At 43.4% G+C, this 27,652-nt stretch overlaps 1 protein-coding gene across 1 annotated transcript in view; it reads left to right on the top strand.

The window, feature by feature from the left end:
- LOC126088344 (NADPH oxidase 5-like) overlaps positions 1–27,652 on the top strand; it is a 460,603-nt gene that overhangs the window by 415,476 nt on the left and 17,475 nt on the right. Inside the window, exon 19 of the mRNA XM_049906479.1 lies at positions 17,511–17,714. Within this exon, the coding sequence (XP_049762436.1) occupies positions 17,511–17,714 (204 nt within the window). The remainder of the gene's footprint in view (positions 1–17,510; positions 17,715–27,652) is intronic.

Here is a 27,652-nt window from a genome sequence, read left to right as displayed (position 1 = left end):
GTGATGTCAATGCGAACAAGAGGTGACAGAGATGTGTAACCAATGGCACCACATACCATCACGCCGGGTGATATGCCAGTATGGCGATGACGAATACACGCTTCCAATGTGCGTTCACAGCGATATCGCCAAACATGGATGCAACCATCATGATGCTGTAAACAGAACCTGGGCTCATCCGAAAAAATGACGTTTTACCATTCGTGCACCCAGGTTCATTGTTGAGTACACCATTGCAGGTGCTCTTGTCTGTGATGCAGTGTCAAGGGTAACCGCAGCCATGGTCTCTGAGCTGATAGTCCATGCTGCTGCAAACATCCCCATCTGTTGACTCAGGGATTGAGACGTGGCTGCACGATCCATTGCAGCCATGTGGATAAGATGCCTGTCATCTCGACTGCTAGTGATACGAGGCTGTTGGGATCCAGCACGGCGTTTCGTATTACCCTCTTGAACCCACCGATTCCATATTCTGTTAACAGTCATTGGATCTCGACCAACGCGAGCAGCAATGTCGCGATACGATAAACCGCAATTGTGATAGGCTACAATCTGACCTTTATGAAAGTCTGAAGCCTGATGGTACACATTTCTCCTCCTTACATGAGGCAACGCCAGTCAACTGCTGTTTGTGTATGAGAAATCAGTTGGAAACTTTCCTCATGTCATCATGTTGTAGGTGTCGCCACCGGCACCAACCTTGTGTGAATGCTCTGAAAAGCTAATCATTTGCATATCACAGCATCTTCTTCCTGTCTGTTAAATTTCGCATCTGTAGCACATCATCTTCATGGTGTAGCAATTTTAATGGCTACCAGAGCTTAGCCAACTTTGCTCTGTGTTTGTACAAAACGGGTACTCTGACAGATAGATCCATAATGCATTTAAACTTGCATGCACTGAAGCTCAGGAACAGCCAGAAGAAACAGGGAACTCCCTCAGGATGGTTTTTCTACCGTATGTAGGTGGTGTGTCCTTTAAGATTGGCAGGCTGTTCAAAAAAACATGAAATAGAATGTGTCTTCCACCCTCCAGCATGAGTGCAAACTATGCTGGATCCTGTCAAATACAGCTTAAATCTAAGGAAACCAGGGATATATAAAATCCTGTGCTAGTTTTAAGGATAGATGTACTGAACAATGACACTGTGTCAGCCAGGAAAGTCTGCTGTAGCTGAACACTGTCTTGACATGGGACACAGCATGAACTATGGAGTGTCAAAGGTCCTTTCATCTGCTTCCATGTATTGGGACTCCATCATTAAAGAAGCAGCCAAGATTTGTATAAGTAATGATCTATTCAATAGAAACATCGGTTTTCGACTCAGCAAGGCATGGGGACCAGCATCGGTGGCACTAATGCACCATCGGATGCAGACAAATGAATCAGAGTCAACACAGACAGAAAATCAAAGTCCGCACCCTTAAACTTGGTGCCAGCACTATGCCTGCACATGCACTTTGCAGCTACTTGTAGCCACACTTTTCCCACATCGCCAATGAGAAGAGGGTGGCCCATTTCTCCGGCAGGGTGCAGTGGATGTCACCGTGCTCTGACTCGTCTACAATGATGTTATAGCCTCAATCCTTAGTGCCTGTGCTTTTGTAGCAAGTAAGTGCATACATTGGTGAGCCATTGCAGCAACACTTCAGTAAGCACCTGAAGATGATGAGCAGATGTCTTGTCAAAATACTGTGCAGCTTCTGCAACATTATCTGATGTGATGCCTGTGAACCAATGAAGCAAGGTTAGACTAGTTACAATACACATAGAGACACTGAAGCAATCATTCTGCCCATGCTCCATACAGGAATGAATGAAAGGGTTAGAATCCTCTCTGTCACACACTTCAGTGATTTGCAAAGTACCGATATAGATTTGCTCCAAAGGCAGTGGCCATGTAGCTAATTGGTGTTGCTATAGAATTTAATCAGTAAGACTTTGCAATAATTTATGATCCACTGAAAGTAAAATAGGATTTTATTATTCATGAAAGATGGGGAATAACTGTTAAGAGTTATGGGAGAAACTAATCTGTCTTGCAAACAATTCTCTAACAATGGAAACGCAAGGTTGGAATATCAACAGTGTAAGGAAAAGATAGATTGGTATTTAACATAAAGATCACACATTAAGCTGAAGACAGGCGCAATTAAGACACTTACACATTAGATTTTGGCCACAGCCTTCATCATAGGAAGAAAGAGAAACATGCATTCATTCACACAAGCAAACACACCACCACCTCCGGGTAAATCTGACCAGAATTCATCTGTTACATAGAATGGAAGCAGCGGTCTGGAGGGGGCAAGGAAGGGGAAGGGATAGCAGTGTATGGGGGAGGGGGGGGGGGGAGGGAGGGACAGAGGAGCCCTGTCTGGCAGGGTGTACAGGTACTAGACTGCCAACATGTGCAGCATTGGGAGGCTGTGGGACAGGACAGGGGGAAGAGGGGAGAAGGGGTTGAAAAAGGAGAGGAGCTGAGAAAGATGGGCAGGTGCAGTGGCAGAGGGTGACACCACAGAGACGGTGGGAAATAAGGATAGGGAGGAGGTCATAGCACAGAGGGGATGGAAACTGTTGGGTGGAGGATGTGGGGACAGCATGTTGAAGCTGGGATGATTTCAGGTGTGGAGAATGTGTTGTAAGTATAGCTCCCACCTGCAGAGGTCAGAAAAGCTGGTGGTGGAGGAGGAGAGGATACAGATGGCTCGAGTAGTGAAGCAGCAATTGAAACCAAGCATGCTACACTCCACTGCATGTTGTGCCATAGGGTGGTCTACTTTTCTCTTGGTCACAGTTTGCCAGTGGCCATTTATCCTGGTGGAAATCTGGTTGGTAGTCATACCAATATAAAAAGCTGTGCAGTGATTTCAGCAGAGCTGGTATGAAATGACTGCTTTCACAGGTGGCCCGGCCTCTGATGGAGTAGGATAAGCCTGTGATAGGACTGTGGCATGCAGCTGAACATCAGCTGCTTGATTTCAATGGCTGCTTCACACTTCCTTAAAACACATCCTCTGCTCCTTCAACCTGTGATAAAATACTGTACGCACATGGTTCATCCAACAGTTTCCACCCTCTTCTGTCCTATCACCACCTTTTTATTTTCATCTTCCACCCTCTTTGCGTGCTGCCATCTGCCAACACACTCTCCCCTCCCTTCCTCCTCCTCTCCTTTTCCACTCTGCCCCCCCCCCCCCCCAGCCTTCCCCACTCCCTCCAGACTGCTGCTTTCATTCCACATGACAGTTGCATTCTGGCATTTGCATCAATCAGTGATGCTGAGGGCTATGCCAGCAGCAGTGTGGCAAGGCCTTCCAAGCTAGAGCTAGTGGCAAGGACTTCCAAACTAGACAGATCTCAACGGAGGGGTCTAATGAAATTTCCCAGAACTCAGGAAAGGGATGGCTGTTTTTCTACCCAGTGATTTCTGCTTGAGTTTTCTGATCTGGGGACTGGTCAGAGCCACCACAACCCTTTACCATAAACTCTGTACATATTTCAGTGACCAACATTAAGCATGGTGGTGGAATATCATCTGTTTTGGAGAGTGGTGGACTTCACTTCACTGCCTGGAGTGTGAGTCTGATTATTATAAAAACAAATATAAAAAAAAACCTGAGGGAGTAAGTGGCTGTTGAGATAAAACAGTCTCCATTGGGCAACCTCAGGGGCAATTGACATCCCCCCAATTGTATAAGGCTCATGCAGGCATGTGGGGCTCTATCTCGATTAACATTTGTTTCCCTATCTTGTCATGGGATTCCTATGGATCAATCTCAGTTAACTTCAACTCCTGATGGGGAAGGTGTACCATAAGGTAGTACTTACAACCATCCAACAGAGAGATTTAGTGCAATGACCATATAGGGGCTTATTATAAGAGCCTGAGTAATGTTTTGCAGCAGTGCTGATGGCATGTGAGTGTGGGATGTTGCCACTATAAAAACTCAAGGCCAGCACAGTGTTGTGAAGCAGGTTACTCTGCAGGAACAGTGAAACCAGAAACACAGACTTACACACTGACAGTGGCAGTAGTGTTTTTAAGGTACAGGATTGGTAGTGGTGTATATACACAACAAACACGCCACTGCCAACTATAAGTACTGGTCATTCTTGAAATAAAATTATTTTGAGTTTCGCAACCCAACCATGATAACAGGGATGTGCCTCCATTTTATTGGCAGAACACACAGAAAACGTAACAGATCTACTAAAGAGACTGCCTAAACTACACTTGTCTATCCTCTTCTGGAGTATTGCTGCACAGTCTGGGATCCTTACCAGATAGGGTTAACAGAGAACATCATGAAAGTTCAACAAAGACCAGCACATTTTTTATTATTGTGAAAATGGGGGAGAGTGTCATGGACATGATGCAGGATTTGGGATGGACACCATTGAAACAAAGTGTTTCTTGTTGCGGCAAAATATTCTCATGAAATTTCAGTCACCAACTTTCTCCTCCAAATGTGAAAATATTTTCTTGACATGACCTACATAGGGAGAAATGATCATCAAAATAAAATAAGGAAAACCAGAGTTTACATGGAAAGAAATAGATGTTTCTTTCAGCTGCACACTGTTCGAGAGTGGAATAATAGAGAATTATTTTGAAGGTGGTTCGATGAATCCTCTGCTAGGCACTTCAGTGTGATTTGCAGAGTACCCATGTAAATGTAGATTTAGACATAGATGTAGACACACCATGGACCTGACAGCAGGGGGCACCAGTTTGAGGCCACAGTGGGGCTGGGGCAGCAGCTGAGCTAGACTTAGCACCATGCCTGTCATCTCCAGCAGCCCAGGGGGCTGTCATCTCACCAAGCACATCAGCCCTCATCTGCCACTGCCAAACAGGCATCTCAGTGCAGTAGGCAACCTCCGCCGTGATGCAACTGGATGGTGCCAAGGGCCATATTGATCACAGCAGTGTAGAGTTTGCACACTGCTGGCAAGGAGTCTGTACAGCCAGATGTCATAATGAGAGCACTGGGTAGTGTAGTTCCACATAAGCAATGCGGGGTGTCCGGGTTGCCAGTCCAGCAGAATTCATTGGCCAGCAGTGTGTCACTAAAATAGTTGCAGCTGCATTTCTCTGGAACCAACTGGGTTCTCACCTCACCTCCACCACCAGTTCACACTGTCCTGGCTCACAGCCAACACACCCTTCACCAGGGGCAACTATAGAGAGCTCGGATAGTCAGTCCATTCAAGGAATAATCTCAGAATTATAGTAACAGGACACTACTATGGCATAATGCTTTTATTGTGATAAAAGAGAGCAGAGGGAACTTCTGCCAATATCTACATTTCCACATTCGCAAAGGGTTGAATGGTATTGCTGGGTCATTCATAATCAAACATTTCTAGTAGAAACTGCCACATCACACAAAGTATCCAGACTTCGGGAGGTCAAGTCCTTAGATAACTACCCTATTGTGGCTGAACTGCATGACACATTTAACATCTGTAAAGTAGTTACCAGATCTGGTTTCATGAATATGGCCCTTGAGGAATTGCACACAGAACAGGAAGTACAGAACAATGAAAAGAGCCAGTGGCATATCGAAAGAAACTGCAACACTTACTCTATCTTCAATGCCTGGAATTTCCTGAACATATTCTTGCAGGCTATACTTGTCTTAAGTTTCGACCATTTGTTCCCAACCTATTGAGATGCTTTAAATGCCAAAAATTTGCTAACAGGAGGGCTAAGTACAGAAATTGTGGAGACCCGGCTTATGAATCTGGTGACTCTTGAGCACTTCCTCTTTAAACAATTTTATTGACCATAAAATAATAATACAATGTTTCAGACAAGATTCTAACATTCAGCCAAAGAGTTTGCTGAATTTTTGAAGAGAAAACACGATCAATAAAAGTCTTGCTCCAGTCTGCGGCTTCCCCAGGAGTCAGGGACAACAAGCTCAATATTCATCACCTGCCGCTGACTCTAGGCATCGGCCTTCTCGCCATCATATGCTCGAAGCTACTCCTGGGACCACCCAGTATAGAGCAAAAACTGCAGCATCCATAACAAGGAAAGGGAAACTCAGGAGTTGAAAGTCACCAGACATATCCTCAATGGAAAATCTAAAAAAGCTTTCCAAGTTAAGCAACCTTCAACATATGCTACTTCTTTTGCCTCAGCATAAGAAACCAGTCACCAAATCTAATGCCTCTACACAAATTTTGACCACAGTATTAAGTATGAATACATGCACTTGGGGGGCAACAGCAAAGAATTTGAAACCTCAGCCATATACTACTGTATACAATCAAGGGCTCACTAAACTGTCGCCTCTATCCATGTAACTCCTCCCATCAGAAAGGAAAAATACCACACAAAAAGTTAAGATAGTAAGTTACATGTTCCATAGGTGATTTGAATGAGTCTTTTATTGAAACAATGTGGAACAAATCAGTTTACAGGACCTGTATTCATTAGTGTTAATATTAATGAACACATTACTATTTCATCAGTGGAATACGAGATGTCCAGGAGATATAATTTAATCAATGGAGCCCACAGTAACTTCTCTATTGCTGTGGAACTTAACAAATTGCTGTCAATTACATATGGAAAAAAATGCAACTCTTGGTCCAGGAGAGACCATTCACTGACACCCCTGCATTAAGGGCTACTGCACCTATAGGAATGATGATAGCACGGGAGGCAGGACTAAGGGTGGGGTGGCTGTTACAGTCAACAACAGATACCACTCCAGTCATATCCCTCTTATCACAGACATATGCCCTCATGCCTGCTAAGATCGCATTGTGTTCTTCATAGTTCCATGTCATGATTATTTCCACCTCATGGTTCACAGGATGCAGATGCAATGACAATGTTCATATGAGGACTCTGTTGCACATTCCTCCTCAAGGGTGACTTAAAATGCACACTGTAGTGTGCTGTGGGGCTCAGCTACCACTTGTTCCAAGGGTCAAATTTTTGACCATTGTCCGTTTAAAGCAGGAGTGTACAGAATTGCTAGTACTGCAGGCTGCAAACCCCCTACTGTGACTAGATAAGGGTCACAAGCTGGGATCACCCTGCCTCAAAATCCAGATAGACTGGGCTCAAAAGAACTACATACTACAAGTGCCTGCTCTCTACATTTCAAGAGGGCATGAAAGTTGAGAAAAAAGAATGAATTGTGAAGGGTATGCCACCATCACATTTAAGGAGATCTACGGTAGGCCGCATGTGGCCCACAGTCTGTTCATTCCTGGTGTAGAGTGTGTGCGCCTTCTTAACACAGAAAATACACTTGCAGAGTCACCTCTGACTACTGACTATTGTTTTTTGCTCTCCAGCTCTTGCATTTCAGTGGTAAGTGGCCACTGATTTGTATTCCAGTGACCACTTTCTAATGTGGATCCACCTGCTTACTCAGATGGTGATAGAAAGGAGACCAAGGAGACATATGCTCCAAATATAAAGTTGGTTGCAGTACAGTCAGCAGGACACTTTCAAAAAACAGGAATGAGCTCAGGAGTGGCGGACCATATCATCTGTGTGATTCCATTCCCCAGTCCAGCAACCACCTCAGACAAAGGCCTGTTCCTTGGTGGAATCAGGAATGTCACTCAGCAGTCAGAACCAGGTGTGCAGAACTGTAGGAATTTAAAGACCATCCAACAGCAGAAAATCTTTGTGGCTTCAGAACTGCAAGAACACAAGCAAGGCACATGATAAAAGAACAGAAAAGGAACTCCTGTAAAGAATATTGACTCTTTATTATTTAGTCGCCTTCCACTACAAGAGTTTGGGAAGTGATAAGGATTTCAAGCAATGGTGGTTCGCCTCACCTTACTGCCTTGGTGAGAAATGGTGGTGGACACGCCTGCAGATGGGGCTCAGGTTTTGGCTGAAAAACTTTTTATCATCACTGTGTCACCTGTGCTAATTCCTGAGTTGCAGACAAGCTTCCTAGAACCATGGAGGTGAGAAGGCTTTGCTTCTTCTCATGTAATGAAGTGGACTAAAATCATTCTCCATGTGAGAATTGGAATCGGCACTACCTGCAACCAGAGGCACTCCTCCAGAACAGGACTAGATTCACTACACCATGCTCCATCATCTGTGCCCTGGAGCCAAAGGCAAGCTCCTATCTTGTTTTAGTCAAATCTAGTTTGAGGGACTGTATCTAGCGATTTGTAAGGAATCAATATTAATTCCCTTATGGGAACAACCCAAGGATTATACCAACTCTAACAGTTAAGAGTGCAGCCTTTACTAGCTGCATGGATAAAATACTTGAGCACATGGTCAACCATCTTTGTCTGGCTCCTCGAATCCTGAGGTCCCCTGTGCTGCTCCCAGTGTGGTTTAGGCAGACGCTACAGTTTTACCCTTGACGATTCAATTCTGCTAGGGACAACAATATAAGAGTCTTTCTAATACCAGAACCATTTAGTTTGTGGTTTTTTATCTTAAAAAAGCAAAGGCCAACTTCAAAAACTTAATGGATGGAGACTAAATAGACCTCTGCCACTGCTTATTCAGTCTTTACTCGAGAACAGGCATTTTTCACTATTGTGTAGGTAATTCCTTGTCTGACAGCCCAAAAAAAAAAAAGTGTGTACTCAGTATCACATTGCAAGTGCTGCCAATGACATCCATCGGCAGGCAGAAGCCCTGTTAGAAGTTCCTTGTATGTGGAAGACTTCAGTCTCTTACTCATCAACTGACATTATAAAGACAAGGAGGTAATTACAGCTGACCATCAAGCGGCTGGAAACTAGGGCCAATAAATGTGGTTTTAGTTTCTCACTAGAGAAGACAACTTGTCAATTTTAACTGTGCTCGTCAGTCTCAACCAACCAGAGCTCACAATGGGTGACAATATTTTATATTTTAAGGACACTGTACACTTTTTGAGCCTACTATTTGATTTAAAATTAACATGGTGCCAGCATCTAAAGGATCTACGAGCAGATGGCTTCAGGCCATTTTCGATCATTGACATTTAGTTTTGGCAGTCCACCACAACTCTGAGGAGCTGCTGAGGAATTGACCCCATGTGACCAAGCCATCTGGGATACATGCTACTGATCTGGATATATTAGATAACAGGATACACAGCAAGGGATGGAACAAATTGCAGCTTTGGCATCTTCAGAGGTCCAAAGTGATTACACATTTGATGCAGTGCAAGAAAACTTGCACTCCAGGCTACATTTCTAAAACTTAAGTTGTCTTCATTTTTAACAGTACCACAGTTTTATTATTGTACACATATATGGATACCAGTTAGCAAATGCACTTGGCTGTTCGACTGGTTTCCCTGATATGGTTTTCCAAGCATGCTTTCCAGAATAATTTACAAATTACGGTGAAGAGTAGAATGGCCTTATTACAGCACTGGAGTGGCTTCAAACACACTGCATTACAAGGTTTCTCATCTTTTCAGACTCAGTTAGAGTACTAAAAGTATCCCACCAAATGTAACTGGAAGACCAGCTGATGCAAGCCATCCATGACTCCTTACAGCCAACCACACATCAAGGCAAGGAGGCAGTCTTTCGCTGAGTACCTGGACATGTTGGGGTAAATAGTAATGACACCCAGCACAGCAGCCAAAGGACCATGTAAGGTTGGTGATGACTGATGAGATGCTGGCCTCTTGCACATGGTTCTCTCATTCAAAGAGAAAAAAAATTATGTGGCAGTGGGAAAACAAATGGTTCGAAGTGACAAATAACAAACTATGATCACTTTAATCAACTACAGGGGCATGTCAGACTTCATGCCAACCACAATGATGGAAAGAAGTGTGGCTTACCAGACTGTGCCTAAGACATAGTCCGTTAACACAATTTTCCTCCTTCACGAGGAAGACCTGTCACTCTGTGAAGCTTTTGCTGAGACACTTTCAGTTCAGCATATTTTGACTATGTGTTTTATATACTGACATCAGAGCAAATGTCAGTTTGGCTGGGGATCTGCCTACCATCCTTGCCAACATGAGTAAGACAAAGGTTCTGAAATTTTGTACACCGTCAGGCCTCATCCTTAGGGTGCTGGGCAGCTTGCCCAGACAGATTCACTTTCTTATTAACAGATTTTCAGTGTCATAACTTAGTGTCTCATAATAGCAATTTTTTGTAATTCATAGGGCTTTAATACACTCCTGGAAATTGAAATAAGAACACCGTGAATTCATTGTCCCAGGAAGGGGAAACTTTATTGATACATTCCTGGGGTCAGATACATCACATGATCACACTGACAGAACCACAGGCACATAGACACAAGCAACAGAGCATGCACAATGTCGGCAGTAGTACAGTGTATATCCACCTTTCGCAGCAATGCAGGCTGCTATTCTCCCATGGAGACGATCGTAGAGATGCTGGATGTAGTCCTGTGGAACGGCTTGCCATGCCATTTCCACCTGGCGCCTCAGTTGGACCAGCATTTGTGCTGGACGTGCAGACCGCGTGAGACGACGCTTCATCCAGTCCCAAACATGCTCAATGGGGGACAGATCCGGAGATCTTGCTGGCCAGGGTAGTTGACTTACACCTTCTAGAGCACATTGGGTGGCACGGGATACATGCGGACGTGCATTGTCCTGTTGGAACAGCAAGTTCCCTTGCCGGTCTAGGAATGGTAGAACGATGGGTTCGATGACGGTTTGGATGTACCGTGCACTATTCAGTGTCCCCTCGACGATCATCAGTGGTGTACGGCCAGTGTAGGAGATCGCTCCCCACACCATGATGCCGGGTGTTGGCCCTGTGTGCCTCGGTCGTATGCAGTCCTGACTGTGGCGCTCACCTGCACGGCGCCAAACACGCATACGACCATCATTGGCACCAAGGCAGAAGCGACTCTCATCGCCGAAGACGACACGTCTCCATTCACGCCTGTCGCGACACCACTGGAGGCGGGCTGCACGATGTTGGGGCGTGAGCGGAAGACGGCCTAACGGTGTGCGGGACCGTAGCCCAGCTTCATGGAGACGGTTGCGAATGGTCCTCGCCGATACCCCAGGAGCAACAGTGTCCCTAATTTGCTGGGAAGTGGCGGTGCGGTCCCCTACGGCACTGCGTAGGATCCTACGGTCTTGGCGTGCATCCGTGCGTCGCTGCGGTCCGGTCCCAGGTCGACGGGCACGTGCACCTTCTGCCGACCACTGGCGACAACATCAATGTACTGTGGAGACCTCACGCCCCACGTGTTGAGCAATTCGGCAGTACGTCCACCCGGCCTCCCGCATGCCCACTATATGCCCTCGCTCAAAGTCCGTCAACTGCACATACGGTTCACGTCCACGCTGTCGCGGCATGCTACCAGTGTTAAAGACTGCGATGGAGCTCCGTATGCCACGGCAAACTGGCTGACACTGACGGCGGCGGTGCACAAATGCTGCGCAGCTAGCGCCATTCGACGGCCAACACCGCGGTTCCTGGCGTGTCCGCTGTGCCGTGCGTGTGATCATTGCTTGTACAGCCCTCTCGCAGTGTCCGGAGCAAGTATGGTGGGTCTGACACACCGGTGTCAATGTGTTCTTTTTTCCATTTACAGGAGTGTACATTTTAATCAATTTTGTCTGTGTGAGCTGTGCCCCCCTTCCCCTACCATGAGAATGGCATGCTGACTCTTCGTAATGACACTTATCACCATTGCCGTTGAGTGACACACATTCATCATCATCATCATCATCATCATCATCATCATCATCATCATCCTCTAATGTATACTGAAGCTTACCTTGTATATTAGAAGTTGCACTAATAGGGTCATGCAGGCTTAATTGCAGAATCATTGTTTGTGGAGACCTCGTCTGATTGGTACTGATAAAGAGCACTGAACACTTTCGCATCCAGTTTTGGATAATTTTTCACAAGTAAACTCTCCATGAGGACTGAATATTATAATGAAACAGCCACTGATAATTTATTTAACGGATTCATATTTCTGTCCGTGCACTGGGGCAGGTTTTGATTTCAGTTTATGAAGATAATTATTTTTAGGACGGGTGGTGGTTGTGGCAGTGGGCCCAGTTTCACCTGCCCAATTGCTAGGTATGCCAAAGACTAACAGAAAGAATACTGTTTAATGTAAATCATCTTGTGGCCAAAAACAGGCACTACTTAACTATTACTAACATACATTCTGGTACAAAGATATCCCACACACAATAGGAAACAATCAATCTCTACAGACTGAAAAGAAAATTAAAAACAAACTTCATAGACAGACCTTGAAGAAATTACCTAAATATTTAGATTAAAGGATTAAATAGTAATGTTAGCTACACAGCAGTTAGCAGTGTTTATTGTAAAGGTGCATAACAAATAGCAAAATGTTGTAAACAGAGCTTATTTACAGATGTTGGTTATTTTTTTTTTTTTAAATACCAATGTAATCAGGCAAGTTTCAAGCTACTAATTGGAGACAGACAACAGCTATTTAATGTAAAAGGAGGTTGTAGGGTTTTCTCAAAGTAGCAGCTTACTTCCTGATTTATTTGACTGAATTCATCTGGCACAGGCATGAACAGCTCCAAGCAATATAATGATGATCTACTGTTATACAGATTAAATTTCTACAATCTGCTTTACTTTTGCTAATGTATACTTTAAATCATTCCACATCTCTGAAGGTTCTCCTTCATGATGGGACCTACACAATAGGATGGATTGGTAAATATTAGTAGAGAAAGGAGTTAGGTAAATAACTCCACATACCGGGTGCGTTAAAAAATTGTATACACACTTTGAAGTGTCATAGAAAATTTACTTCCCGTTCTACAATGTTAAATTCCTGGAAATGGAAAGCTTAAAGTCCAATTGGAAAAATAAATGTACATTGCGAATGTGATTGATGTTCAAACTGGTGACCTTCAGCATCAATACATTTCTGAGTACAAGTCACCACTGATTCCGTACACCGTACCAAAGTGTCCAATGAGATTTCTACGCACACCACCTGAATCTCATTCCAAAATGTGTCCAGGTTATGTGGTTTATGTTTGTACACCTCATCTTTTACTGTGCCTCATAAGAAGAAATAGGGACTACTCAAGAGGACGTTGTTATCAGGAGAAAGAAAATTGGCGTTCTATGGATTGGAGCGTGTAATGTCAGATCCCTTAATCGAGCAGGTAGGTTAGAAAATTTAAAAAGGGAAATGGATAGGTTAAAGTTAGATATAGTGGGAATTAGTGAAGTTCGGTGGCAGGAGGAACAAGACTTTTGGTCAGGTGAATACAGGGTTATAAATACAAAATCAAATAGAGCTAATGCAGGAGTAGGTTTAATAATGAATAAAAAAATAGGAGTGAGGGTAAGCTACTACAAACAGGATAGTGAACACATTATTATGGCCAAGACAGACACGAAGCCCACGGCAACTACAGTAGTAAAAGTTTATATGCCAACTAGCTCTGCAGATGATGAAGAAATTGATGAAATGTATGATGAGATAAAAGAAATTATTCGGTAGTGAAGGGAGACGAAAATTTAATAGTCATGGGTGACTGGAATTCTAGTGTAGGAAAAGGGAGAGAAGGAAACATAGTAGGTGAATATGGATTGGGGCTGAGAAATGAAAGATGAAGCCGTCTGGTAGAATTTTGCACAGATCATAACTTAATCATAGCTAACACTTGGTTCAAGAATCATAAAAGAAGGTTGTATACATGGAAGAACCCCGGAGATACTAAAAGGTATCAGATTATATAATGTTAAGACAGAGATTTAGGAACCAGGTTTTAAATTGTAAGACATTTCCAGGGGCAGATGTGGACTCTGACCACAATCTAATGGTTATGAACTGCAGATTAAAATTGAAGAAACTGCAAAAAGGTGGCAATTTAAGGAGATGGGACCTGGATAAACTGAAAGAACCAGAGGTTGTACAGGGAGAGCATAAGGGAACAATTGACAGGAATGGGGGAAAGAAATACAGCAGAAGAAGAATGGGTAGCTTTGAGGAATGAAACAGTGAAGGCAGCAGAGGATCAAGTAGGTAAAAAGATGAGGGCTAGTAGAAATCCTTGGGTAACAGAAGAAATATTGAATTTAATTGATGAAAGGAGAAAATGTAAAAATGCAGTAAATGAAACAGGCAAAAAGGAATACAAACGTCTCAAAAATGAGATCAGCAGAAAGTGCAAAATGGCTAAAGAGGGATGGCTAGAGGACAAATGTAAGGATGTAGAGGCTTATCTCACTAGGGGTAAGATAGATACTGCCTACAGGAAAATTAGAGACCTTTGGAGAAAAGAGAACCACTTGTATGAATATCAAGAGCTCAGATGGAAACCCAGTTCTAACGAAAGAAGGGAAAGCAGAAAGATGTAAGGAGTATATAGAGGGTTTATACAAGGGTGATGTACTTCAGGACAATATTATGGAAATGGAAGAGAATGTAGATGAAGATGAAATGGGAGATACGATACTGTGTGAAGAGTTTGACAGAGCACTGAAAGACCTGAGCCGAAACAAGGCCCCGGGAGCAGATAACATTCCATTAGAACTACTGACGGCCTTGGGAGAGCCAGTCCTGACAAAACTCTACCATCTGGTGAGGAAGATGTATGAGACAAGTGAAGTACACTCAGACTTCAAGAAGAATATAATAATTCCAATCCCAAATAAAGCAGGTGTTGACAGATATGCAAATTGCCGAACTATCAGTTTAATAAGTCACAGCTGCAAAATACTTACGCGAATTCTTGACAGACAAATGGAAAAACTGGTAGAAGCCGACATCGGGGAAGATCAGTTTGGATTCCGTAGGAATATTGGAACACGTGAGGCAATACTGACCTTACGACTTATCTTAAAAGAAAGATTAAGGAAAGGTAAACCTATGTTTCTAGCATTTGTAGACTTAGAGAAAGCTTTTGACAATGTTGACTGGAATACTCTCTTCCAAATTCTAAAGGTGGCAGGGGTAAAATACAGGGAGCGAAAGGCTATTTACAAACCAGATGGCAGTTATAAGAGTCGAGGGACATGAAAGGGAAGCAGTGGTTGGGAAGGGAGTAAGACAGGGTTGTAGCCTCTCCCCAATGTTATTCAATCTGTATATTGAGCAAGCAGTAAAGGAAACAAAAGAAAAATTTGGAGTACTTATTAAAATCCATGGAAAAGAAATAAATGCTTTGAGGTTCGCCGATGACATTGTAATTCTGTCAGAGACAGCAAAGGACTTGGAAGAGCAGTTGAACGGAATGGACAGTGTCTTGAAAGGAGGATGTATGATGTATCAACAAAAGCAAAACGAGGATAATGGAATGGAGTCGAATGAAGTCAGGTGATGCTGAGGGAATTAGATTAGGAAATGAGACACTTCAAGTAGTAAAGGAGTTTTGCTATTTGGGAAGCAAAATAACTGATGATGGTCAAAGTAGAGAAGATATAAAATGTAGACTGGCAATGGCAAGGAAAGCGATTCTGAAGAAGAGAAATTTGTTAACATGGAGTATAGATTTAAGCGTCAGGAAGTCGTTTCTGAAAGTATTTGTATGGAGTGTAGCCATGTATGGAAGTGAAACATGGACAATAAATAGTTCGGACAGGAGGAGAATAGAAGCTTTCGAAATGTGGTGGTACAGAAGAATGCTGAAGATTAGATGGGTAGATCACATAGCTAATGAGGAGGTATTGAATAGAATTGGGGAGAAGAGGAGTTTGTGGCACAACTTGACGAGAAGAAGGGACCGGTTGGTAGGACATGTTCTGAGGCATCAAGGCATCACAAATTTAGCATTGGAGGGCAGCGTGGATGGTAAAAATCGTAGAGGGAGACCAAGAGATGAATACACTAAGCAGATTCAGAAGGATGTAGGTTGCAGTAGGTACTGGGAGTTGAAGAAACTTGCACAGGATAGGGTAGCATGGAGAGCTGCATCAAACCAGTCTCAGGACTGAAGACATAAGAAGAAATCAGTGGTTTGAGGTCTGGAGAGCGTGCAGGAAACTTGATTGGTCCCCTGCATCCTATCCACTGGCGTGGCACATTGTGATCCAGGTTATGCTCGTACGCCCCTATGATAGTGCGGCGGGGCACCATGTTGTTGGAAATAACTCATTACCATATAATGCACGAATGGCAGGTAATATGGAGTCAGCAAGCATTGTTAGGTACGTTTCTTCAGTAACAGTACCTTCAAAGTGGAAAGGCCCAATGAGTCCCCTTGCACACAAACCACACCACACATTTACACCAGGCAAATTCACAGCCTTTTCAACTGTAATGTGAGGATTATGTTCAGCTCAGTACACACAATTGTGCCTATTGACAGTTCCATTGAGTTTGAATTGGGCTTCATCCGACCAAATTATGCTACCCATAAATCCCGGTTCATGGCTCACCATCTCCTGAATCCATTCCCAAAATTCTAACCTTCGATCTGAATCATCGTCACTTAGCTGTTGCACCAGCCTTGGAATGTACACACGAAACTTGCCTTTCTTCAGAATGCGTAGCACACTACTAACACTTACTTTACTCTCACGCGCCACTTGCCTTGAAAATTTTTTAGGCGAACACTGAAACAGATCCAAGATTGCAGTTGTGGAATCATAACTTGTAGCTGTACGAGGTCACCCTGATCGACCTTTATGCACATCACGCACTGTTCCATGAATTTCTAATTTGTCTTGTAGACATGTAATTGTTAACCTTGAAGGTGGTTCTGTACCATACTCACTTCTCCACTGTCTTCGAACCGCAGCTACATTCTCAAACTTCCAGTACCACTTAATTATCTGCTTCCACACTTCAAAGCTCAAACGCACATCCGCCATGTTGCAGTTATTTCCTTGCCACTGCTGCCACCTGTTGAAGAAACATAACATTACTTTCTCACAGATATTTAACCTTGTAGAATGGGAAATAAATTGTCTATGGCAGTTCAAAATGTGTATACATTTTTTTGACGCACCCTGTATATTCAGCAGCCTACCATGCAATATCAGGGCTAAAGTAGTGCAATTTAAGGATAAAGTAAAGAAGTTTCTGTATGAAATTCCTTCTACTAATTGTAATATCATCTTCATAGTAATTCTTAAAATCAATATTTTACATTATAATATAATTAAAAAATAGTATGATGTAACTATATTTCATAATGTGCATTTCACTTGCATACCTTGGGATTTTGAAAGTAGTTAGGGATGCACAGAGACTACTCTCAATGGGTTCCATGGATTGCAACTAACATCATTAAACATTTACTTGGTTCAGATCATGTCTCTAAGAAAGCCTATCCCAAGTCTGCAAGTCTCAAAACTGTTTCCATATTGGCGGAAGTATGTAGTTGTCTAAAATTCTAGCCTTTTCAGTTTTCAAACACTAAATGCCAAAGAGCAAAACAACGTTCTTGATACTGTTGTATTATATATGTTTGCAGAGATTGAATTTAGTGGTTTTTATTTATCACTTTCTCTCTCAATCTGCATGTTCAATAAGTACTATATTTACATTTTGTACAAGTAAAGACCTGCGCAATGATCGTACCTAATTTTTAATTTAGGTCGACTTCTTCTGGATAAACAGAGATCAACGTTCATTTGAATGGTTTGTGAATTTGCTGTCACAACTGGAAATAGAACAAGCTGAACTTGGAGGTGCAATGGAAAGATTTCTTGATATGCACATGTATATCACAAGTGCTCTTCAGAAAACTGACATGAAAGCAGTAGGACTACAGTTAGCACTGGACCTGCTGCATGAAAAGGTAACAATTTTTCACTGCCTGATAGATGAAGTCTAAATTAAGTGGTTTCTTTCTCTTGTTTAAAATAGGAAAATGAGAATTCCATTGCTCTTACAAATTAAAGAAATGATTGTTCTGTAGTTTGTATTATAACAAAGGAATGAATAAGAGCATTTTCTCTGAGTCCACTTTCATAGCCACTGGGACACTGTAATAAGTTACTGAATATTTAGTTTGCAATATTTATCAAACAGAATCATGCAGCACATATGATAATGATGATGACATTGTTCACGGGTGACATGATTGCCCCAAAAATTCGGGAACCAACATTTCAGTAATAACTGTTGAAGCAAACTGACACATTCGATTTCAGAATTTTTATAAATGGGCCATATAATTTATTCTTCACTTTGCAAATGTTTATAACCAATATCACATGAGGATACTCTGTAATCTGCTCTACATGTTTGTATCTTGTTCAAGGTATTAGTTTAGAAAAGATCAGATTTTATGTAAGTAATGGTGTAGCAAGCAGTTAAGTTACCTTATATTTAGCTAAAAAGAATGCACGAGTTTTAACTGTAATCTATGGAATCTAAATATAAGAACTTGTTCCATCAAGGATAAATAAATTACAATAGTGTCACATGATTTGACTTCAGGGTACTACTAAATTTTTAAGAATTAACAACAACAAACAGGATTAATGTATTCCTTAAAACAGCAACTTTACCTATGTTTTTATTAGAGCAGAACTGGCTTAAAGATAAGCAATTTCATTTTGAATTGCACACCACTCCATCAGTTGTAACCCACAGTATGATAAGCATTCAGCCCCGTATCAGCTTGAGGGGCATCTGTGCTGAAAACCTATACAAATAATTTTAACTCGTCTTAATATTATTTGACTGAACCGCATTTTCATAAATCCAGGCTGCAAATAAATGTTGCCAAATGTTGTACATCATGAAAATATTGCTAAGTCACAATCTGATGGCATACTGTGTAAATGATTTGCAAAGGTTCCCATTCTCTTTTAACTATGACTAACAGACAATGGTGCACACTTGAAAATTATATTACATATTTTGAAGCTAGTTATTTCTATCTATCTTCATATAGGTGGAAGATATTAAATATACAAGTAGTATATGCACAAAAGTTAACATTGGTTAAACTGGCCAACCTATAAACTTCATTAACCTGAAAATGTTTGGTTGAAATATACAGATTTGTGTACTTGATAAATTTGTAAAAGTAGAGCCCATTTGAGGTGACACATACAGGAGATACCCTTTCATTGGAAAACATTTTTGCTTGTCATTTCCTATGAGGCAACTCAAGAGTGAAATTGTTTTTTCCTCTGGCAGACACAAGAAAACATTTTCTGTAATAAACTGCCTGTTCACTGCCACTGAATTAATTTTGATGCAACTTGTTGAGGTAGTACTTTGTGAAACTTCTTAAGGGACTAAATTTAATTAGTTCCATGTCATTGCCAGTATCAGGAAGATAAAATATATGGATTATTAAGGAAGGCACAAAAATTATTTCCAGTGATGTTGCCATGTCAATAATATTTAAGGACACCGTGTGTTCTACATCTACAGATATACAAGCTACTGTACATGCATTGTTATATTAGTTATTACATTGACTCCGTGAAGTTGCTCAGTCTTCTTCAAATGCTGGTTCCCTAAATTTATCCAACTAGGTTACATGAAAACAATGTCATTTTTCTTCCGAAAATTCTCATTTAAGTGCACCGAGCACCTCTATTACACTTTCCAATGGCCCTGAAACTACCTGCAATGTCCTAGTAGCACATTGTAGACTTTATTCATTGTCTGATTCATACACACTTCACTACTCAACATGCTGGAGTCATAATCTAGAACTGGTCACACAAATGTCTTGCTTGTATTTGGTTTCTTTTACAGATGAATCACACTTAACCAGAACCACCCAGCAAATCATTTGCATTTCCTAGTACTGATTTCATATTATTTCATTGTTGTACACTTAAAAATGTAAATTTGACAGGCTCCAGACGTTACCATTAATCTTGCCAACAGATTGAACTGAAGTCATCATTAGAAAATAAGTGAGCTTCTTTCTTAACCTAACAAGAAATAACCATTCTAGATTGCAATTGGTTATTTTTCTGATAACTGGCTGTCATAGAAAGACCATCTTCAGACCAGTATGTAGCTCCATTGGTGGTGCATAGAGTGAGTAGGTGGAGTTGCTGTACATGCTAAGAAGCACTGTTTTTTGTTAGATTCAATTTGGTTCTTTCTCTTTGCTATGGGAATTATTTTGCATTTATCCAAATTTAAAGAGAGGTATTACTCATTTAACTAAGGTTAAATACTAAAAAAAATACTTCTCTATTGACAATGATATGATCAACAATGAATCTGATAATGACATTAGGTATAATGTGGTTGATCCTAATGGTTATAAAAAGTGTGTGGCACCACGGACTAGTGCTAGTCTGTCAACTGGACACCACATCAGAAAATGCTTCAAGCTAATCACATTTTTGTGAAGATAGTTTGCGTGATTGTATCTTGATTGTCAGGTGATAATATGATACATCATTAAATGCCTTTCATAAATCCAGGAAGACTGGAGCAAACGAGCCCCCAATCATCTATTGTTAGCTCCTGGTAACACTCGCACTAAAAACAATACATGGAGATTACCAAGCACCACTAAATTAGATATTTCAGCTGCTGTGGAAGTAACAGATAATTTGTGCATTTGCACCAATTGGAAGAGATAGCATACATGGATTTACAGCAATTGTCAAATAGTCATAAAGGGCATTATTCCAAGGAGAACGAAGATGTAGCACTGTAATACACAAGTCAATATTTTATAAAGAGCCTTTAGAAGCTTTTTGTCAGTTTAAAGGATAAAAATTAACTGTGTAACTATATTTTTCTAAACAGTTTGTTTACTTTATACTTCAGTAGTAAAAGCAATTTAATGTAATCATCTCAGTCTCTACTATATTGCCAGTTAAATCACGAGTGGAAAAAAATATTTCATTCAAAAATATTTAGTAAACTAAGATTTAGCTAACTCAATAATGGTTAAATCTCACATACACTGAAACTAGCCATTAGCATTGTAATAGCTCTGTTTACAAGCTTATCGCTCCACAATTATGGAGAAGGAGCAGCTGGTCTTTGAGTGCACAGACAGAATTAGAGCAGTTAAGAGTTGCCATTGACACCAAACAGGTTACAAAGAGGGTAGCTCCCTTGTGGGTCTGGGGGTTAGAATAGGCCTGAGGTACTCCTGCCTGTTGTATGAGGTGACTAAAAGGAGTTTCACATGTTTCGGCCTTTATGTGATGGTCCCCTGTAGAATTTAACCTCCATACTTGAAAATTTTTCTGAAGAGCAAGCCAATTGGGGAAGGGCATCTTACAAGGTGCATCGCGTCCATTGTGCATCGAGATCTTTAGCCCACTTCCTTGTCGTCGCATTGCAGTCCTGCCCATTCTCCACCTCTTGGGTGAGGAAACTTTCCTGGGTGCGTTTTCCACCATGCACTATGCAGTGTTGATTTCTGCGTCGATGATGAGCAAGGACTTCTTTGCACCTGATATCCAGCAAGGTAGCCAGTCCATTGAGGTGAGGCTGCCATGTACCCTGTTGATTGTAGCCCCCTGACCACACAAGGATCACTCTGCTGATGTCTGCGCCTTTAACTCCCCAAGTATGCCAAGGGGTAGATGCCCATCCCCCTGGGGCATCGGGACTCCCGGCAATGGCCGTCCTGCCAGGTGGCATTTGCTTCGGCTGGGTGGAGCCTGTTTGGAGGGCCCCTGGTCAGAGTGGGTGGTATCAGGGCAGATGACACACGATGAAGCATAGTCCGTCATCTCTTGCTCGTGGTGAACACCAACAGTCCCTAAGCGATCATGAGCTCAATTCAACGCACAGAAGTATGACTTCAAATCGTTTCCCTCCCTGGCCACACCATGGGAGGAATATCAGGCTAAGGATGGCTGCTGTTCTTATTCGCCCTGGTACCTTGTATGTTCGAGAGCTGATGGGGAATCTTTCATGATGATGAAGCCTCAGTTTTTTGTTGAGTATTTAGAGTACAGGTTCGGGGAGGTGGAGGGCTTGTCCAAAATGAGATCTGGGTCAGTCCTGATCAAAACAGCATCCTCTGCCCAGTCACGGGAGTTACTCACTTGTGACAAGCTGGGGGATGTTTCTGTAACCATCACGCGTCATAAGAGCTTAAATATGGTCCAGGGTATCATATTTCACATAGACCTTCTTTTGCAGTCCGACGATGAGCTGCGTGCCAATTTAGAGCAGTGAGGTGTACATTTTGTCCGGCGTGTCCACCGGGGTCTGAAGGATATCGGGTTGCCACCGGTGCCTTCATCTTTATCTTTGAGGGTGATACATTGCCCGAGAAGGTCAAGGTGATGGTCTACCGGTGTGATGTAAAGCCCTATATTCCTCCCCCAATGCGGTGCTTTAAGTGCTGGAAGTTCAGCCATATGTCTTCCCGCTGTACTTCCAGCATCACATGCCAAGATTGCAGACGCCCACCACATCCCAATACCGCATGTGCTCCGCCTCCCATCTGTGTCAACTGCAGATTCGCCTGGCTCACCTGACTCCAGGATTTTTCAGAAAGAAAGGAAAAACATGGAGTACAAGACTGTCCAGACTGTGACCTACACTGAGGCTTAGAGAAAATTTGAACGCCTCCATCGTGTGCATACGACAGCGTCTTACACCGCCGCTGCAACAGTTCTGGCACCATCAGCTCTGCCAACCCCGGTCACCTCACAGAGCTGGAAGACTATACCTGCCCCCTTGAAGGTGGGGCGGGGCAGGGGGGGGGGGGGGGAGAGGGCGGGCGGCATTTCCCTCCCTGTTGCTCCCACACCACATACTTCAGGAGCAACACCCCCTCTGACCATCAGGGATATCCATCCCCACTTCTAAGCAGGAGAACCATAGGTCTCCTTCAGCTTCTCTCGCCAGGAAGGGGTTCCTTGGGTCACTCCCTTCCCAGGTTTCTTCTAGTGGGAAGGACGACACCCGCCAATGGCTGAGGAACCCAAAAGCAGGTGGTCGTAGGGCTTCACACTCACCCTCAGTCCTGGAGACTGAGCCAGTGAAGTCCTCCCAGCCAGGGAAACCCAAGGAGCAGCGAGATAAATCCAAAAAGAAAACCACCAAGACCAAGGAAATTGCGGTGGCACCCACACTATCGCTACCTACAAGCTCTGTGGCTGAGGATGGGGTGGAGATTTTGGCATGGGCTAAGGACCTAGATCTCGCCAGACCCTATGACACAATGGATATAGACTGCTCAGGCAATAAATTGGTGACAGCAGGTGACTCTGAGGCATAAACTGCCTCACTGAATGTTACATGCCTTCCCAGTCTCACCATGTCATCCTCCAGTGGAATTGCGGTGGTTTTTTCCACCGCCTAGCTGAGCCACGGCAACTGTTAAGTTATACACCTGCTTCTGATTGCCCTCCAGGAAACCTGGTTCCCAGCAATGTGGACCCCTGCCCTCTGTGGCTATAAGGGATATTACAGGAACATGAGCCCCTTCAAACCCCTCTTGAAGCTGTGGCTGTCAGAATAAGGACAACACAGGAAATAACTGTCTGCAATGTATATCTTCCTCCAAATAGAGCAGTACCCCTGAATGTATTAGCTGTATTGATTGATCAACTCCCCAAACCTTCCCTACTTCTGGGAGATTTTAATGCCCATAACCCCTTGTGGGGTGGTACCATACTTATTGGCCGAGGCAGAGATGTCGAAACTTTACTGTCGCAATTCGACTTCTGCCTCTTAAATACTGGGGCTGCCACACATTTCAGTGTGGCTCATGGTGGTTACTCGGCCATTGATTTATCAATTTGCAGCTCAGGACTTCTCCCATCCATGCACAGCACATGATGACCTGTGTGGTAGTGACCACTTCCCCATCGTCCTGTCATTGCCCCAGCATCAGGCACACGGATGGCTGCCCAGATGGGCTTTGAACAAGGCAGACTGTGAAACTTTCACCTCTGCTGTCACCACTGAATCTCCCCCACACGGTATCATCAATGTGACAGTTGAGCAGGTGAGTAGCACAATTGTTTCTGTGGCAGAAAACGCGATCCCTCGCTCCTTAGGGTGCCCGAGGCATAAGGCAGCCCCTTGGTGGTCACCGGAAGTTGCTGAAGCAATTTAAGGAGTGTCGGCGAGCTATACAGTGGCACCCTTCCCTGGAACACCTCATAGCCTTTAAATGACTCTGTGCCTATGTTCACTACCTTATCAAGCAACGGAAGGAGGAGTGTTGGGAGAGATACGTCTCCACCATTTGGTGCCACAAGTTACCTTCCCAAGTCTGGGCAAAGATCAAATGTCTTGTCAGGTACCAGCCCCCAACAGCTGTCCCCAGTGTTACCATAAATGGTGAGTTATGTACCGACGCAAATGCGATTGCCAAACACTTTGCCCAAGCCCCTGCTTTGGAGAATTACCCCCCAGCCTCTTGCACACTCAAATGGCAGCTGGAAGGGAACGTCCTCTCATTCACTACATGCTGCAGTGAATCCTATAACGCCCCATTTACAGAGTGGGAGCTCCTCAGTGCCCTTGCACATTGCCCCGACACAGCTCAAGGGCTTCATCGCACCCACAGCCAGATGATTAAACATCTCTCATCTGACTAAAAGTGACATCTTCTCGTCGTCTTCAACCGGATCTGCTGCGATGGTGTCTTTCCATTGCAGTGGTGGGAAAGCACAATCATACCAGTGCTCAAACCTGGTAAAAACCCGCTTGATGTGGATAGCTATCGGCCCATAAGCCTCACTAACATTCTTTGTAAGCTGCTGGAACATATGGTATGTCGGCAGTTGGGTTGATCCTGGAGTCACATGGCTTGCTGGCTCCATGTCAGGGCAGCTTCCACCAGGGTTGCTCTACCACTGATAATCTTGTGTCCATAGAGTCTGCCATCCGAACAGCCTTTTCCAGACGGCAACACCTGATTGCCGTCTTTTTTGACTTACGTAAAGCATAAGACACGACTTGGCGACATCATATCCTTGCCACGTTGTATGAGTGAGGTCTCCGGGGACCACTCTCGATGTTTATCCAAAACTTCCTGTCGCTCCGTACTTTACATGTGCAAGCTGGTGACTCCAATAGTTCCATCCATATCCAGGAGAGTGGAGTCCCACAGTTGGGCCCTCCATCTCACCTTCTATGTATGCAGACGACTTCAGCATTTCGTACGGCTACTCCAGTACTGTTGTTGCTGAGCAGTGCCTCCAGGGAGCCATCCACAAGGTGCAGTCATGGGCTCTAGCCCACAGCTTCCAGTTTTCAGCCACAAAGTCGTATGTCATGCACTTCAGTCGGCGTCGTACCATTCATCCAGAACCCGCACTTTACCTTAATGACGATCCACTCACTGTGGTGGAGACATATCAGGTCCTAGGACTGGTTTTCGACTCAGTTGAATTGGTTCCCTCATCTTCATCAACTTAAGCAGAGGTGCTGGCAGCACCTCAATTCCCTCTGTTGCCTCAGCAACACCAATTGGGGTGCAGATTGCTGTACGGTGCTGCAGCTCTACAGAGCCCTTCTCCAATCCTCGATTGACTACGGGAGTGTGTTTTAGGGTTCAGCAGCGCCTTCAACATTGCATTTACTTGACCCAGTGCACCACTGTGGGGGTTTGATTAGTGACAGGAGCTTTTAGGACGAATCCAGTGACCAGCGTACTGGTGGAGGCTTGTGTCCCTCCACTGCAGATCAGACGTGCGCAACTGCTCGCTAGTTATGCAGCACACATTCATAGTTGCCCTGAGCATCTGAATTACCATCACCTTTTCAAGCCTACGGCAAGTCCATTTCCTGCATTGGCGGCCAAGATCGGGGCTAACGATTGCGGTTCGCGTGTGATCCCTTTTCTCTGAACTGAAGTCCTTCCCTTTACCACCTCTTCTTGCAGTCCGTTCACCTCCACTGCAGCTTCGTCTGCACCTTTTGCATGGCCCTAAGGACTCTGTTAACCCCGCCACTCTCCGCTCTCGATTCTTGACGTGTTGTGGGGCTCTGAAGTGGTTTACACTGACAGCTCAACGAATGACGGTCACGTAGGCTTCACATATGTTCATGGAGGACATATTGAGCAGCAATCCTTGACAGTTGGCTGCAGTGTTTTCACTGCAGAACTGGCGGGAATTTCTCGTGCTCTTGAGTACATCCACTCATGCCCTGGCGAGTCATTTCTCCAGTGTACCGACTCATTGAGCAGGCTACAAGCTATCAACCAGTGCTACCCTCACCACCCTCTGGTAGCGTCCATTCAGGAGTCCATCTAGGCTCTGGAACAGTCCCGCCATTCCATGGTGTTTGTGTGGACCCCAAGACACGTCGGAATCCACGCCAATGAACTTGCTGACAGGTTGGCCAAACAGGCAACATGGAAACCGCTTCTGGAGATACGCATCTCTGAAGCTGACCTGCGTTCTGTCTTACACTGCAGGGTTTTCTGGCTGTGGGAGACGGAATGGCAAAACAGCACGCACAACAAACTGCGTGTTGTTAAGGAGACTATGAATGTGTGGAAGTCTTTCACAGGGAATCAGTAGTCCTCTGCTGGCTCCACATTGGCCATACATGGCTAACGCATGGTTACCTACTCAGTCGCGAGGACCCACCTCAGTGTCGCTGTGGCTCCCAAATGATAGTCATCCACCTCTTGCTGAACTGCCCACTTTTAGCCACTCAGTGGCAGATTTTTAACTTTCCCAACACCCTTCCTTCAGTGTTGGGTGACAATGCCTCCACAGCAGCTTTAGTTTTATGTTTTATCCATGAGAGTGGATTTTATACTTCTATGTATGTTTTAGCCCACGTCCTTCGTCCCTCTGTGTCCTCCACCCTAGTGCTTTTAGGATGGAGGTTTTCATGTGTTGCAGAGTGGCTGGCTTTCCCTTTTTATTCGATGTAGAAGTGTATCCCTAGCTGATGAACTTCCAGCAACTTGTAACACCCTTCCTGCTAGTTGAGGATTTCAACATGCATAAATCTAAATACAGGAGCATCACACAATGTGCAAGGGTTTTCCTTACAGAGCATCTACTTTCTAATTCCAATATATCATCTCGCTGATGAAACTCCTCACCATTTTAGTGCAGCTCATGGCATATTATTTGTCAATGACATCATGATTTGCTCTTCTAATCTTGTTACTTTAATACAATGATGGTCCATCCACAATTATGTCAGTAACACTGCTCCACTTTCCTGTGGTCCTGTTGCTTTTACACCATCATTTATCAGACAGACCACTACCATCATTCATCAGATGGATCACCACACAGTAAATTCCACCTCACTTTAAAACACTGTGCAACATGCATCAACTTCTCTAGAATTTGATGGCTGAAGATAAGCAAGAAAGAAACTAAAATTCTAATTTAATGTTTTGAGAAAAGAAGACCCTGCACCCGCACACACTAAAAGGCTGAAGGGATTTGAATGAAGTATATGCAAACAGAAATGTGTTATTGTTTCAGATTTTCCCTTCTATTCCCTTCTACAGTGATGCATGTTTAGAAATACATACATTGACATATTGCTGTGCTAACAGCTGTAAACATTAAGTGTGAAATAAGTGTTCACATTTTACAGAAGTGAAACTAAATGATCATGTAATCATGTAATGATCATGTAATGTAATTTATCAGGGATTTCACCAGAGCCTGGAAACCTTTAAGGATGATGATAGATTTTGATGCAAGAGATGCCTTGAACTGGAATTTCAAACTGAGGTAAATATTCCTGTTAGTGGGAAATGAAGTGTCAGAGCTAATTGTGTCACCAATGGTATAGCACATCTGTATTCTGTATGTTCCTTAGGTATAAGTGTAGTTTTCTGAC

The sequence above is a fragment of the Schistocerca cancellata genome, chromosome 6 (assembly GCF_023864275.1).
Source record: "Schistocerca cancellata isolate TAMUIC-IGC-003103 chromosome 6, iqSchCanc2.1, whole genome shotgun sequence".
In the NCBI taxonomy this organism is placed as follows: Eukaryota; Metazoa; Arthropoda; class Insecta; order Orthoptera; family Acrididae; genus Schistocerca; species Schistocerca cancellata.
Note: the sequence above shows the minus strand (reverse complement) of the source record. Positions and strands in the feature narration are given on the sequence as shown.